This window comes from Solea solea, chromosome 12 (assembly GCF_958295425.1).
Source record: "Solea solea chromosome 12, fSolSol10.1, whole genome shotgun sequence".
NCBI lineage: Eukaryota > Metazoa > Chordata > Actinopteri > Pleuronectiformes > Soleidae > Solea > Solea solea.
The window spans coordinates 8,013,779-8,031,255 of NC_081145.1; the positions used below are offsets into that span (position 1 = coordinate 8,013,779).

The following is a 17,477-nucleotide window of genomic DNA, read 5'->3' on the forward strand; positions in this document are numbered from 1 at the left end:
TTTTATATTTTGAGCAGATGGCACTCACCTCATGTCAGCTTGAAAGGTGGTTATAAATGGTACATTTGCAGGTATTTTGTATTGATTTGTGAACATGTGTATCAACTAAAGCTGTACTTGAGGAAGTTTTGAGGTGTAGACCTCATGGGATATTTTCCACCTATGATCTTGTGGCATGGAAACAGTGTTCCTAAGCCATATTTTGGTGAAAATATGAATGTGAAACAAAAGCTGAGTTTCCTCCAGGTGGTACGGTGCAGTTCAGCTCGCTACAGTTTCAGTTTGGAAAGGTAAAATAAGATCTGGATTGCATTAATATTGTGGGAAAGAATGGGACATGTGCTGCGATATTAATCACTAAAAAAGAAGCACAAATGACAGACAATGGTTTTGTCTTTTTTCCCTATTTCATTCCCACTGTCACCAGCATCTGACAATTTTCAGTTGACTAATCAATGGACTACAGTGTGTCTAGCTCCACTCGTTAGGTGCTGGATGGTACACATCTGTTATTGTGATACCCTTCACAACTTTTGACAATCACAATGCAAATAATTGCATTACCTACTGAACTGAACAGAGCTTTACCTTCTGTAGGAAATGGGACTGAACTGAACATACAAATAACAGTGGAGAACAGTGGAGATGATCACCCAGGCTCATTTTTAGGTGAAAGAACAAGCCACAGTCTGTACCTGCAGTTCATATGAGGTGAATCCCCTCAATGTTATTCCTTCCATGAACACAATATATTGTAAAAGAAAAGAATCTGACCTTTTGTATATCTTACTCTCAGGGGAGTGAAAGCTGCTCTAATTGGCTCAAAGAAAACCTGTGGAACCTGACAAATGTCTGCTTATAACCTCTGCCTTTCTGGCACCTATGGGTCCATTAACGGTGAGGACTTTGAAATGGTTTCCAGGGTATCGGCACCTTCAAAGCTGCATCCATCCAAAGCCCATGTGCACATCAATTAAAATGGAAATTGGAGGGGGAGAGACAGATGCAACCCAAACATCTGGTTGATGCCCGATCCCACACATTCACCCCAAAGCCTCTTGCAGCACAAGGCCAACAGCTCAGGGCCAAGTCCTAATGTTGGCAGGGGCATGGTGTGAATCTGGGACTGCCATGTGGAAATATGGCACACAGATGACAGGCGGTGTGCTCAGACAGCTGTATAAAGGGTTTACGCTCTTCCTTCAGCTCATCAGTCTGCTTCTGACAGCATTTTATCCTGTAGTACTGCAGATGAGGGGAGTAGGTGGCTTCAAAGCAATCATCTTCACATGCAGCAGTACAAAGTGCTGCAAGTTAAAGGTGAGGTCATTATACACTGCAAAACCTTTAACAGCTGTAGACCATCACCAGAAGTTGAGATCGTCTACATCTTTCCCCAACTCTGATCTTTTCATCTGTATTGGTATTTTCAAAAACAATTATGTTGATTCTAAAGTTAATGCTGCTTCTCTATAACAATCTTCAGTGAAGAAAATGTATTTTTGAGACAATTAACCTTTCCTGTCTCTCGTGGGATTTGAGTCCAATTATAGTTTGCATATAAATTAGGCACAAAAAGACAAACATGTGTTTCTTTCATCATTAATCTATAGAATTTAATTGAATAAAAATGCACTTCTAATGGTGAGCCTTAACTTGTACAACAGCACGCAGTACATATTTCACTCATTAAAGAGTCTACTGATGACAGATCAGAGTGCCTCATGTGTAAGAGATGTAATTAAACAGTGAAGTCTGATCAAATTCCATCTTTGACAATTCTACCAATCATTGTAAAATAATGAACACGTGTTTAATTCATTCCACTTACAGATGGTCACAAAGATTTCATCGTTCAATCCACAGCTGGAGAAAATCACTAATGTGCTCTAGATTCCTTTCATACATGGGGAAAACGAGGCTACTATCTCATCTGATCCAAAGTCTGCAGTCTACCAAATAAAAGCAACAAGAGATTTCCATTGACAGATGACTTCAAACAGATTTATGAAAACATATTAGTAAACCAATCCTGTGGAATTAGAGGGAGGAAACAAACAAAAACAAAATAAAATGTGAATTTAGTGCTGAAAAAATAATTGCAGAATACAATTTTCTTGATTTAACCACAATATTTTTTTTTCTTAAATAAATAACTTCTGTTTTTGTAAAGACACTTTTTGAAACAGTAGACATACCCTAATTTCCAAAGTCATTTAATTAACATCACCAGTCACTTGATTTGCCAAACATGAGTCTTTTTCTCCATATTTGGGTCATAATCATCACAACCACTTATGAGTTACTGTCCTGTCAGTAGTGTTTTATGCAATTCCATCAGTTTCATAATGACTGCATTTGAAAAGAAAGAAAAAAAAGAAAGAAAACATATTAGATTTGGGTCTCTTGTACATTGTCTTTTGAGCTGGCCCGGATTAACAAAGGTTCGTGCGCTGAGCTGTGTATGGAGTTGATAGTAGAGGCATGGTTGTATGCAGTCTTGTAGGTGTTATAGTGGTTGAGGTGCTCGTGCTCAAGAGGAGGCAGAGTCAGGTGGCCCTCCATGCCTGGGCCTCCTGTAACACAGTCCTCATCCACATTGATGATCTCAATAGTGCGCGTGGGGGCGTGGTGATTCTGCTGGTGGTGCTGTTTGCGCATCTTGTAGAAGATAATCAGCATGACAGCTGCCATTAGTGTGATTGCAACAAAGCAGCCAATGATGATCTTGGTTGTCTTCATCACCTCATCCAAGCCGTTAAGTGAACCCTCCCCACCCAGCTCCGTGACAGGGATTGTGTAAGTCTTCTCCGTGGCACGGGTGGAGAGTGGGGTCCGAAATGTGGTGGTTGTTGTAGAGGTGGCTGAAACAGACTCCCACATACCAGCAGAGGGGGTGGGGCCCACCTTCTGCTGCACGATAGTGGTGAAGCCTTCATTGTGTGGCGTTTCTATGGTCTCCACTGTTACTGTGGTGAAGTAGCTGAAGCTGCTGTTCTCCGTGGAGGACACGTTGAGCGTGGCAGATGCTGTCGTGTTACCCGCCGAATTACTGACCATACATGTGTATGTGCCCGTGTCCTGCATGGTAACGTTAGTGAAGTTCAGCGTTCCATCATTCAGCACTGAGAGTCTGACCTTGTACGCACCATGCGTCATGATGGAACCATTGGGTGTAATCCAGCTCACAGAGGTCAAAGAACTGGCTTTGCATTTCAACTCTGCAGAGCTTCCCTCTGTCACATTTAGGTCTGCAGGAGGCTCCACAATAACCGGAGCATAACAGTGAAAGTAGTTCTGGTCCAACTCGCCAATGTATCGCCCTTTGTGGTGGGTAGGTGAGCTACAGCGTGCGCAGCAGCTAGTGTTTGCAGGTACCATCTCCTTAAGCCACCAGCTTAGCCAGAGAATGTCACAGTTACAATTCCACGGGTTGTGGTGCAAGTGCACCCTCTCCAGGTGATGTAAAGGAGTGAAGAGATCGTGGGGCAAGAGGGTGAGGTTGTTGTGGGCCAGATTGAGCTCCACCAGTGACTGCAGGTCATCGAAAGAGTTTCTTTCGATGGTCTGGATCTGTGCATGCATCATCCATAGCTTTTGTAAGTGGATGAGCCCTTTAAAAGAGCCGGGCCGGATGACAGATAGCTGGTTCCCTGACATCTCCAGTTCATCCAGCTTCACCAGGGGAATAAGGTTGGGAATTTCCTTCAGATTGCACATCCCGAGATTTAAGTAGCGCAGATTGCTCAGCCCTTCAAAGGCGCCCTCAGAAATATAGGAGAGCCTTTTAAGCTCCCCAAGGTCCAACCGGCGTAATGATGGCACTCTGTTGAAAGCATAGGAGGGAATACTCTCTATGGGGTTATTCCTCAGCCAAAGCTCCTTTAGTTTGGACAGGTACTCAAATGCCCCGTTTGGGATGGTGGTGAGGCGGTTATCAAAAAGCTCCAAGGTATTGAGACTGGCCAGTCCATTGAAGGCCCCCAGTTCAATTTTCCGTATGTGGTTTTTGCTCAGCTGCAGGATCTCCAGATGTCTTAGATGCTTGAAGCTGTCCACCTTTATGACCTGAATGAGATTTTCCTGCAGATTCAGGTAGCGTGTATTAGTAGAGATGCCATCAGGGACGTCCCGCAGGCCTCGGCGAGTGCAGATGACTTTGCTGAACTGGTTACTACAGGAGCAGGCGGAGGGGCACGTCTGAGCACGTACCAGCCCTGCCACCACGAGCAGCTGGAGGGCCAGAAGCAGCACAAGCAAAGGGTCGGACAAGGCCCGGTTCCACCTAGGACCTCGCATCATCTGCTGCTGCTGAGAGGAGGTCATATTGTTTAACATTCATAATTCGTTGACGGGTCTCCCACTCTTTGGAAAGAGGATTTGGGCCAACTGAAATGAAATGGGAGAAAGAAGAGAAAGAAAATACATGAGACGGTCCAATGTATGATCAAATACTCAGGGATACACAGTGCAACACAATTCATTTGCAAAATAGTATACCAATGTACACCAAATTGCATTCTTTAGATTTAATACACACACTCTAATACACAAACACCTATACACACAAATGTGCATCTTGATTGGGTGCCTTATATCCCATTCCGTTTCTGGGTGCACTGTCCTTGCACTCGCAATCCCACTCACATAAAACAAAATCACAATGAAGCTGCCAACTTCTGTGGTGTACTTCTGCAGGAGGAGGAAGGGAGGGAGGGAAGAAACGCGGCAGTGACTGCTGTGTCTTGTGATTTATATTTGAAACTGGGGGGGGCATTAATAATAATATGGAAGCTCACCGTGATGCTACCACCAGTCTTAAGATGGAGTCAAGATATCTGGAAATGTCTGATAACAACTCACTGTTCCTCAAAGGCATGTGTGTGCAGCTGGAATGTCAGAAAAGGAAGGGAAAATACGACAGGGGAATTTGTTTGTGCAACTCGTGTTAATTTAGAAATAAAGAATCACAAGGATGTAACATGTTGCTGCTCTTTCCACTGCAATCCATTTCACATACTTCTTATTGAGGTATTTTAAGGGAAGGGAATTACTATTTGAATGTACTGTATCATTGTGTACATATTTTCTTTTTCTTTTTTTATCACTGGCACAGAAAACTGGCTGATTTTATTTTATTGTTTTTGTTTTGTTGTTTTTCAAGGTGAAATACAGGACAGGAGTCAATAAACCTCTTGATCTGAGCTGTTTTGAATGTGTTGGGAAACTGGAACACACTCATACCAATGTGAACATGGAGAAAGTAGATAACTTCAGGCAGAGAGAGCCGGATTTACAACTTTATTGGAGATGAACACTGATCTACTGAGCCACATGTGTTGTTTACCTACAAAAAGATACAGTAAATCCCCAACATGTCATGAAGGTAAATGGCTGTCGCAGAAGTTTTAATCTATAAAGAGATTACTTCTAAAGTCTCTGCTAAACATGGCTGTGAAGGGGGGGTAAACAGCTTAGTCACTTTTCACTCACTGACACTTTGAGATTAGAACACAGATTCACAAACTTTTGCTAAATCGGATTTAAAAGGAAAAAGTCAAAGTTGAATTACTGCAAATGAAATACCCATATACATTAGAATCACTGGTACTGGAGCATGTAACCACTGCTCCTGTGGTTTTTACATGACTCAACTCTAACTGACCACACTAACAACTGACTTTAAGATACTGTGGATATAATGTATTAGTGTGGACTAATGATACTTAATGTACAAGCTTAGTGTACTTCAAGTACACTAGTGTATTTGAGCTTTTAAGGTTTATATCATGAGCTGGATCAGCACTACAGAGGCTGTCATATTGGACCACTATGTTTTACATGCAACTTCACTAATACATGTTGCTTAATTTTACACACTGCACCTTTAAGTTCCAGCTTAAAGTGCTGCTTTTAAGTTTATAATGATTCCCTCCTGATGCTTCCTTTTTTTGTTAAGTAAATTCTTTGCATGCAGTGAGTGTGTAGAAGGATTTTGTTTACTTTTTGTGCTGAACAAACAAAAGAAGATATTAAATATTAATTCTGAGGAAAAGTAGCAGTGTCGGGAGAAACAAACTCATACAAGTTTGCCGATGTGCTGTAGATAAGCTTCTTCTTTTTTTTGTCTTTTATGCTTGATTTGATTTCTTTTGTTGCCTTTTCATCTCTCATAATTTACTCAATCTTAAAAACAAACATAATTCACTGTGCTGGTCAAAGGTTATCAGCATCAGCAGCCATCGACGACATTTGCGGTAAACTGATGAATTACATTTCACTGAAGCATAATCATTATGTACCTAAAACTAGATCTTAAAGTGCTTGAGAAATACAGATCACATGAACTACCAAACAAAACAACAATGGAACCGCAGTTGAACGTCACAAGCTGCAGTCTCACTTAGTCACATGTGCCATGTGACAGCACTAACATGGCAGCTGATTTCCGAGCATAATCAAGGCTTCGTGAATGAGGCTGTGGGATTATGGCATTTTCTGCTTCCATGCAATATGTTAATCTGAAAGGGAAAGCTCTTCACTTATGAATGTCAGGCTATTATCGTAACTACTGATTAATTGCTTGATTAATGACTCCATTAATTCTTCAATTATGAAATTCAAAATCCAAGCAGCCAAAGCCTGAGGGAGGAGAAATAAATTGTTTTCAAGCAGGGGACCAGACGCATGTGACAGGGATCGAACACGCGGCTGAAAATCACATTTGAAATACATGCTGTTATTTGTTAGGTATTAAAACTGTTGTATGGTTTTAATCTAAGGATACAAGTTTTATCTCTCCATATTCCACAAACCCTGTCAGACATAAGTTCTAATAACAACACTCACAATTTTCAGAAATATTTATGTTGCACATTTATTTTTCCGACAAAGCTGTTTCAGTTTGACGCTCCAACAACAACACGATCAACAGAAATATGCGTCAGACTTTAAATTTGTGAATAACACTGTCTTGAATGAGGAATCCTTCTGTCTTATTGTGCTATTTACTCTTTCTTCTTCTCAACAAACCAAAACCTTGGAAAGACGTAAACAATGAATCAGAAGAGCTGATTCCAAACTGTGGAGGCAGAAAAGATTAAGTTGATTTACAAAGCAAAACAATACATCCTGACACTGACAATGAAAGCAAGGATATTGGATTTATGTGGTGCAGTGAAGGAATTAGATCAAAAGAGATAAGGAAAAATGAGATTATGGAAAGAATGCAATTTTAAAAATAAAGAAAGAAATTTTGTACTGTCATAGTTTGTCCTCAGCTGTGAGCTGCCTCTTTGTCTGGCAGAGAAAACTAAAACATGAGTCAGATTAGTGGGACTATGAGACAAACGAGCAGCAAGAGCTGCAACATTTCTGAATTAATGTTGACTTTATGAATGGCCATACGAGGGAATACTGAATAACATCCAACACCTTAGATATTAGCAAACTCTATGTATAAATACATAAAGATAAGTAAGTAATTAAATAGGATTTATGTGAAGGCAATTCTTTTGTACTGATTCAAGTGTTATCAAAGCCCCTCCATAAACAAACAAACAAAAAAATTATGTAATATGATAAATTCATATTCCTTGACCCTTGGCAACTTTTACAAACATTTGGTTATTGCTGTAACATATAAATGGGAGCTTAATAAAGTAAAATAAATATCATTTTATGAGCTAGTTTAAGTGAGACTAATGCCAGTAGGTGGGTCATTTCATTATATTTATTTAAAAGCACAGGCACATAATAGAAATCCTATTTTTTTATTGTAATATAGTTTGTTATCTTTAAAAGTGTAACAGTGATAGGGTTACAATATGAATTTAGTGAAGGGGGCTGTGAAGAACATGTAGCACCATAATCCTTACAACAGGGTGCAGTTGCATCGACTTCTTTTCTTTTCTCTTTTTTTCTCTCCACTCCTTTTCCCACAAACCGTCCCCAAGGATCCGCCATCAGATCACTTAAAGGAAACCAATGGAAATTAATATTGGCAGCCACAGAAACAAAAGACCAATCTATTTGCATGACACAGCAAATCAATACTCATGCGACATAAATACAGCAGCTGTCTTGCTGATGCTGTTCACATCTCCACACAGTCGCACACACACACACACACACACACAGTATAGTGACCAGACTTATCTGCATGTGACAACTCACACCGAAGCTTTTTTGACTGTCATTGTCAAAAACTCTCTTGCAGCGACACAATGTTGGATTTCAAAGTTCAAATAATCTCTCTGCGATTATTCTGATGGTACATGGAATTACAACAGGGTGAATGGCACCTCTGTCAAAGCCTGAGCAGGTCCGCATCGCATGCAGAGCCACGATGTGACGTGGTTTTGGGTCTGTGCCACAAAAAGCACATTGTGCTTATATGGCATACGACCACCCCCATCCCCCTCCCTCGAATGAGGAAGCAAACAAAGTACCAACGTTATCCAGGTGGAACTATTCCTGTACCTGGTCTGAATGACAGAAAGAGGTCTCTCATTTGCCAATCAGGTAAAACGTAAATGTTTCAGATTCTAGTATTACAGTGTATAAGCAACACATTTACATTTACTCATGATAGACAGGACATGAAGCTTGTTTATAGTATGTCTCTAGTTGAAAGTTTCCACACTCATGAGCACTGTAATCCTTGTACGGTTGTATCATATTTTTTTGCATTCTAAATTAGCCAAAAAAAGCAGAGTGAATTATTCAGCGGGACTACAGAAAATTCTAGTGGGGCTAAAGTCCCCTAAAATAGGTCTGGTGTAGCTGCTTCGGATTTCCTTCTGCTCCCTTTCCTCAGTCAGCAAACATGTCCTGTCTCAAGCGTTCACAAACACATTCAGAGCCTCACTTGAAATGTGAGGAGAGTTAAGAAGGGGACTCGCCCGGAGCTGTCTTCGCTCGGTTCATGCTTGAGTGCTCGCTGATTATTAACTTTTTAGTGAAGAGTGACCGACAGAGGTTTTGGCTTTCTGCACGCCATGTAGGGAGGATGACGAGAGATTGGACAGTTGTAGCCACAGAGGAAGGTTGGCATGTATATAGGCTATTCTTGAGAGGGAGACAAAAGGAAGACAGACAGAGAGACAGAGACAGGGAGAGGAGGGGGTGAGAGAAAGATTAATGAGATATGAATCAAATCAGGTCACTTCTACGTAATGCCAGCAATCTTGCAACAGCTCCAAATATAAACCAGAATCCTTTATGGATTGCAGTGTGGGAGGGAAACCCACCGCATGCATCTCAAGCCTTCTCCTCACTCCCTTTTCTGTAACCTCACAGCACAATGCACCATGATTAATGCAATGCATAGATTACATGAAGGTAAGTCTGTTATATGTATATATATGTATTCAGGAATAATTTTTTGCCACATAATCATAATTTGCACTGAGTTTTCCAAAGCAGAATTTCACTGAGGTAAAGATGGGGCACTTCAGCCAGTGGAGCTGCTGTTTGTCTGACAGTTGTTTTAATATTTTAACACTGGAAACACTGTGTCACTAACTATAACTCAGCAACAGTCTGTTATATCTATAAACACTTTTACATAATATACCTAATATATATAAAAATCACTGGACTTGCATTTTTGCAGATATTCATAATATTCTATATTTCTTTTTCATTAATTCATTTTTGTGCACATAATTCCAAGTCTGACACCCACAGTATTGAGTATTTAAAGCATGTATTTGAATTGACCTCATGTGTCTCCAGGCAACAGCAGAATATTTAATTAGTGGGATTTCAGTAATGCACAGTGGGATTTGGGGGCTTTCTTATTGAAAAGGCATACATTAAGCTCTTTCCATACACAGCCTGTTCATGGATTTGTTTTATCTGTAGATCGACTTCTAACAAACAAGCACATGTGCTTTTAGCAAGCTGAAATAAGACAGCAACCTTCAGATGATCACCGGATGCACCAATCCGACAACTGTGTCTGTTAACCATAAACACGGTGTTTCATTTGACACATCAAATGTGATCATGTGAGAGCTTTAGCGGATGTTTATGCCGTTTACAGGGGAAAAACAAGTAAACATTTCTGGCACCGTGCACTATATGTTACTGCTTTTCAAATCGATAAGGGCAATGTGTGAACCTGCTGGGACCATCCTTAATCACTATTTTCTGCAGGTGTAAGCTGTATGACCACTGCAAAATGTAAATGAGTTTATGTATTAACTTGCAGTCAGATGTCATCTTTCCCCCTCTTATTTTGCACTTGTTGGTGTGCATCTGATTATTCCCTGACTGGCTTTTTTGATCCCCTGTAAATTATTCCATGACATTTCGAGCATGTTTTTAAAACACTTAATATTCAGTTCATGAGGAACAGTACTCTGAAATCGCATCGTGCGTGTGAATTCTGATTAGCAGCCAATGTATAATACAGAGGGAGAACACAATCATACTGTATCTGTTTTTTTTGTTGTTTTTTTCAGTGTTTCTAGATCTAACCAGCCAAGTGAAACAGACAAGCTTGGAACTGGAGCTAACTAGCTAAGTGTGACAAACTGACAGCTGCTTCCCTGCCCACGGTCTGATTTCCTTACACTCACAGCTTGTCTATCTCATCCATAACAAGCTGGTGGAAATAAATTAATTCATCAAACAAACAGGGATTTAATAAGCAACTAGAGAGAGAGTGCAGTTAGAAAGGACAAACCTCTGCTGAGTTAGCACACTTTCTCTTCTTGTAAGGTTAATGATAGTTTTAAAAAGGGCCCCTACAACAGTAACTTTCATCAACGGCCATGTGTACTTACTAAAATGAGAACCCTAACTGAGAGGGAGTTTGTAGCCTAGTTACTACATAATTAAGAAAAACAAAATGTCACAGGTACAATAAAAGTAGATAATTAGCAAATACCAATTAAACCCTGGACTGGGTAAGGTGCTATTTTCTTTACACTCACAGCTTTATACTTTAATGTGTAAATAATTGAATTTAATGAATGCAATTATTTATCAAGGACATTAAGTGGACAAAAAAAGGGTTCTAAAAGTCACAGAGAAACATTAAACGTTAAATGTAAATAAGTATTCTTTGACAATGTAAATATTTCAATGTTTGAATGGCGAGCAACTGTCTTTTAATTTCAGTTGTACGAGTTTCCTTCCGGCAAACCATTATCTTTAAACTCAGCACAAACCGAATCACTTCTGAACAACGGAGGCCAAACATTAAAGAGCCCAAAGAACATTAACGCAACACTAAGCAAAGCTTGTAAGTGGAGGTGGACTTTTCAGAAAGTGTTTACAGAAGCCTTGTTGATAGTGTCTTAACTTTTAATATGTGCACATGGTATGGCCATCTGGTAGCTAGGAATACAAACAGAATGTCCAGAATGATAAACATGGACAGAAAAAAAAATACTGGGAGAGGGAAGAAGCAGCTGGGGCGTCTAGAGTTTATAAAACACACAAAAAACATATAAAACAAAACAAAAAGCCAAGCAAATTGTGTGTCGTCCTCTTTTGTAACAATTTCTATAGCACATTTCTTACACAAGGGCAACTCAACGTGCTTTACATAAAAACTAAATATCATTTATAATTACAGATCTGCTCCAGCAGCCAAAGAAACATGCACTATAGGAGTCTTTCAGACCAAATGTAATAGCCATGTTAAATGATTGAAAACCACACTCTGAACCCGCCGCCATTATCTGTATTTTTACGATTTTAACGATGTGTTTTTTTTAATTAGCTTCTGAAACCACCGACAAATTTCCACATGTGTGGACAATAGAAGATTATTCACCGCACGAGTCTCTAACTGAAGCTTTATTATCTGTCGTTTTGTCAGCATGTGGGTTAAGTTTAGATCGTGAACAATAACAACAAAAGGACGACCTGGAAATTAGCAAAGTCACTGCCTCTGCATGCTTTTATACAAACAGCGAGTGATGAATGGATTCGTTTTTGGCGACAATGCCTTGTGAGTCAACATTCTGGTATCTGTTAAAAAAAAAACCCCACAAAGAGTGATGAGTCATCAGAGTGTGACGTGGATAATTGAATCATTAATGCTGGACATCACTCATTATTCAGACACACAGTCTTCTCAGTCGTCACATGAGGGACCCCACACGAGCACACAAGTGTATAGTGTTTGGCAGTAATAGTCATATATTACATATTATAACAGTAAGAATAAATGTAAGGTATTATAATTTACAAAATGCAAATAAATAAAATGACTACTACTAAGTGACTGCATTACTAGATCACAATCTATTGACCTTAAGAGACCCATGTCTCCAAAGTCTAATATATGGCCCACACCATGTATTCGGAGGACATTTTTGCTGCAGTTCCAGGGTTTCACCACTTCACCGCAGTGATGCTGCAGCCACTAAAAAAAACAGCAAATTTGCATTGCTCCACTGAATGAAAGAACACACACACACACACACACACAAGTTCACTGACAGTGTTAGGGAATATTGATGGTGTCAGTTTGGAAGATTCTAGTTTGGCAGTAAGAAACAATGTTTTTAAGAGTAATTTATGCAGGATTTGTCTGTTGGTTCTTGTTAGATATCTGCTGAGCATATAGAGCGAGCCGAGTGGCGAGTCAAACGCACAACTTGTTTTTTTTTCTTCTTCTCTCGGCGGTTAGGATCTCAAGCTCAAATCAAGGAAAGATATGCCTCCTCACGGACTCATATTCATGCTGCAGCAGTCTCGACTCCAGCTGTCAACAGGAGTCACGGCCATGAGATGTGTAATGGTGATTATTAATATTACAGAGAGAAACATAATTAAAACTAGTCACAAGGGTGATTAATAACATGTTTTTTTTTTTATAGTCATCATTCAAATGGTAAAGCTAAGGTAAATTACACATATGAATCATGACTGGTCATATGTAACGGGAAATATTTGAAGTATGGTCCTGATGAAGTTCCAAATATCTGTAAATACATACAAATAAAAAGTCTTTGAAAGTGGGTTTTGTCACTTTCATCAATATTGTTAAAAATGTTTGAATTGTTCAAAATCAATCCCTTCAAAGGTATCAGCTGCATCCTTGTTCGTTTAATAGAACCTTGCAAAAAAATAAAATAATACTAAGATTTGCAAATCAACAGGTTTTTATGCTAGATGTACTTTTCAGTGTTTCAGCACCACACATTTTGGCCCGTAGTTTGACATGCTTGACATAATCTGGCCCTTGGGGACTGCCGCTTTGCAGGCTTATCAGTTTATGATGACATGTACGTGCGGCGAGTCACGGCAGCTCACATAGGAAGGAATATGCAGAAGTTGGGAGAGACAGATTTGTCTCCTTTGAGAGGCTGCCATGTTTGCAGCTCTTAAAACTGAGCATTTCAGTTTTTATTAAGATATATTTACAAAAGTAATAGGGTAATACAACGAGCAATGCAACTTTTCTTACAAAGTAATACAATAATATTAGTAAAGCTGTATTATGTGACGCACAATCGTATTCCACTTTGGTGAATATGTGAGTTTGAGCACTTTCAGCGTGGCCATTTTCACATACTGTGTCTGTGACGGTGTTTGTGTTCCACAGTGAGTGTGAGTGTGTTGGCGGTGAAAAGCTTGTGGGTGACAAGAGGTATTGATAAAATCATTCCTCACCCTGAGAACATTTTGAAGTGGATGTGGGCCGAAAATGGCTGCTAACGTGCTCTTCAAGGATGCAGAATGAAAGGGTGTCTTTATATTGTACGGCCGCTGTCAGTCTATGGCGTGTGAGTGAGGTCAAGGTTAACGTGCGTCACTATGATCCACACAGAGGTTGTTCAGAGGCCGTGAACCCAGATGTCCAGGCAGCACAGTCTCCCATGTAATTCAGTTTCAGCTCAACAGAGCGTGTGAGATAAGATGAAAACAAGGAGCTCACTGGTTATATCTTACAAACCAGGGGGGGGGGGGGAGGCCTCAGTGAAATTATACCAAAATTAAGTGTCAATAAGATTGAACGTGTGAATTAACTTTTAATCCTTTTGAATGGACACAATCAAGAAGGAAACTAATGACCGATTTACAAAATCAATAGCTGTGGTTTTGTGCTAAGAGCTGCGTTGCATCACCACGATGTGCCACTGACTTTAAAGAGCAAAGCTAGTTGTCATAGCTACCCTGACTCATCTGTTCTCCATCTGTGAACATGTATGACAAATTTTAAGATTTGTTCATTGTGGTTCAGGGACACGTGCTTGTATCGTCACGGTGATTGATGTGTTTGGAATGCCAGCGTCAACATCAGCGGAACTGAAGGTCGACTCTACGGGACATTGACAAAGAGAACGTGACAGGAAGAAAAGCAACGCGTTGAGAAGTGAAATTACAGTTATTCCCCAAGAGGTTTTGAAACTTATCACACAAAAAAACATCTTTATTCACCTCAACATCAGTCTATTTTAATGATTTAAGAAATACGATAAGATTAAAATGTATTTTAATCTTCGGTATTTTGGGTTTAGAGCTCTGTGGTTTTTTGTATTTGTTGTATGATACTTGTAAGATCAAAGTCTATTGATCATTATTATTATCACATCACTATCACAGATTTAGTTTTGCTTGTAAAGGAAAGTTGAACAAACAAAGTTACAGTAATTGTAAAACAAAAATTGAAAACAATTCCTGGCAATTTTATGTTGTGTCCCACAGTGTGTTTGCACAGTACCTAGACATAATAGTATTTATATATATGTATATATATATATATATATATATATATATATATATATATATATATATATATATATATATATATATACATATATATATATATATATATATGTATATATATATATATATATATTGGTATAGAAGATTATATTGTGAATTATGTCATTTTTGAATTATTGCCCACAGCTGTAGAAGAATAAGGACTTTTTATAAAACTGCTCCTGTAAGTGTAAGAGTTAAAGCCTGAGTTTCATTCACAACAACTTTGTTGTTTTTTTTTACATGATTCAGCCAAGGATAAACATACATCTCGTCTGTTTATCCTTGGGTTTTTTTCGACACACGCACCCACTGTTTTATGACCTGGTTATGTGGCCTAATTAGGGTTAGGGTTATAGGCAGTACCAGGTTATGATGAAGCTAACCATCAGGCAGGACGGTATACAAAGCAGCACTGTGAGCAGAGTGAACACACAGCAGCACACAGGTGCTTCAATGGAGCTGTTTTGCACGATTGCATTGATTCGTCGTCGCGTTATATCTCAAGATGGGATGTGACAGTCATCGCAGTGTCAGGAGTTTCAAGGATAAAGCGGCGCAGGGAAAAACAGCAACGTTTTGAAAGAGGCAGATTGACCTCAAAGAGCCGCAGTGGCATGTGCAGCTTAATTAACATGTGTGTCATGCTGCCTGTGGCTGCATGGATTTAATGACCTGAAGGAACTATGTCCTATGAAAGGAAAGGATCTTTATTGTCGTTATACAACAGTAATTACAAGGTTAGGTGCATGTGTGAGTATAATTTATGATACAATAATACCAGGTTGAGAAGAAATGAAAGCTGTTGTATTGTTTTTTGTTATCTTTCATAACAAGTCAGATTGGGATAGGTATTAAAATAGTATAACACTGTGATCACTAGATCACGAGAGAGTGTGAGTTTTGCTGCTGGAGCATAATATTTCAATGATCCTTCTGGTGGAGCTTGCCCTGAGCAGCACCTTGTGGTTATATTTGGTTCAATTTTTAATTTTCTGCACCTGACATACAACTGTGGTAATTAACATGAATTAACAGTGGACTAATTAAAGGGGTTTTTGCCTTTAAAAAGAACCTAGAGTGACAATTATCTTAAATAACATCACTTTCTGCAGCTAAGGAATACATACATTGTTTTTTGGTTTCCCTTCCTATATAATCCATCTTATTATTTCCTAATTAAATGATACTAAAATTAAAGTGGGATTATTATCTGCAAAGAGATGTGATTATTCTGCTGCCTTTCTTTCAACAACACATGTCAATAACACACATAGTTGTAAGAGGAAATTTGTTTTCAAAGGAAAAAGCTTAGAAAAACATGCAAATGTATTCAACCGCACAATTTCAGCATTATTTCTAAGAAGAAACCCAATCTCCAATCCCACTGGGGCAGATATGAAGGGTAGAAAAAAAATAAGAGAAACACCACATTAAAAGGAGCTTTGAAGTAAGTGAATCACAAAAGCAACTGTTCGTGCGAGTCATATCGAATAAGTTGAATGGCATTAGGCCTTTAAAGAGCTCTGACAATCATCATTTTTATATGTGGATTTTCAAAGCAGCAGAACAGAACAAACAAAGAGAGTCACCGCAGTATTTGCTGCTGCTGCATTAAAAAAAATATATATAACTATTATTATTGTAGTGGGGATAAAAAAATGCCACATTTATGACAACACATCTCTTTGGGCTGAACGATTTAGGTAAAGTATCTAACTGCGATTACTGCAAACAAATATTGCCCCTGTGAGTTGAGTTGCTATATATAAGCAATAAAAAGTCAAACTTTAGTTCAGAAACTGTTGTGTAGATTTAAACCAAGGTGGTGTTTTACTCTACATGAGATAATAACCATGTGGTAAAAGTTTTAAAAACAATAAAACTCAGGCCTTGGTTCCTTTGCTCCTTATGGTTACTAATAATGAACTCTGATTTTAAATGTGACAAGCAAATTGGCTCTGCTACAAAAACAGCTTTGTTTTCCCAATTAAAACAGAATAGCCAAGGTCAAAACCATTCCGTCGAGGCACAACTTTTTTATTACAACATGAGCTGGATTATTGTAAGGCTCTGTGTGTTGGGGTTCGCCAAGTTTCCATTGCTCAGCTTCAGCTTGTCCAAAATGCTGCTGCTCACCTCAGACATGAGCATACAGTATATCCCCCAGTCTTTGCTTTGCTCCACTGGCTACAATTTGTGTGTCTCACAAGCCATTTTAAGATAATATAATTTGCATATAACTGTATTCAGGATCTTACACTTCCTTGTGAACTCTAAAGTACGCTGATCATCTGCTCTTGGTCGTCCAGAAAACAAGGCTGAAGCTCAGGGGGATAGGGTCTTCAACTTGTTCCAGACTGTGGAACAAGTTGCTTCCTGTATTTGTGTATTTAATGCCGTACAACAACTGTGTTGTTTTAAATGTGCTTTAAAATAAGTTGGTTTGAAAAATATTAACAGTGACAATTGCTCTAAGGGAAGCTAAGCTTTCTCAAATATCTATTGCGTTTCAAAACTAAACGTGCACTAGAACGCGACTAGAACGTGTCACCAGTTTGTTCAGAACCAGCTGTTTATCACAGATGACAGACCGCCTTATTTCAGATTCCCATAAAAACCACTTGAAGCTCAGCTTCAACTATTCTCTATGGGATGGCACAGAATAGGTTGTTTTCACTGTGATGGGCTTGATGGCGATTGGACAAATGTGGTAAAAAAATCGCTTCCAGGGAAGCTCCGCT

At 39.2% G+C, this 17,477-nt stretch overlaps 1 protein-coding gene across 4 annotated transcripts in view; it reads right to left on the reverse strand.

Annotated features, from left to right (window-relative positions):
- Window positions 1-2,200: 2,200 nt before the first annotated feature.
- The window catches only part of LOC131470470 (leucine-rich repeat-containing protein 4C-like), a 149,029-nt gene continuing 133,752 nt past the window's right edge, over window positions 2,201-17,477 (reverse strand). For all 4 annotated transcript variants that reach the window (XM_058646313.1, XM_058646312.1, XM_058646314.1 and 1 more), the window contains one exon: window positions 2,201-4,389. In XM_058646313.1, coding sequence (XP_058502296.1) covers window positions 2,392-4,338 — 1,947 coding nt within the window. In that variant the 5' untranslated portion in view covers window positions 4,339-4,389 and the 3' untranslated portion in view covers window positions 2,201-2,391. The remainder of the gene's footprint in view (window positions 4,390-17,477) is intronic.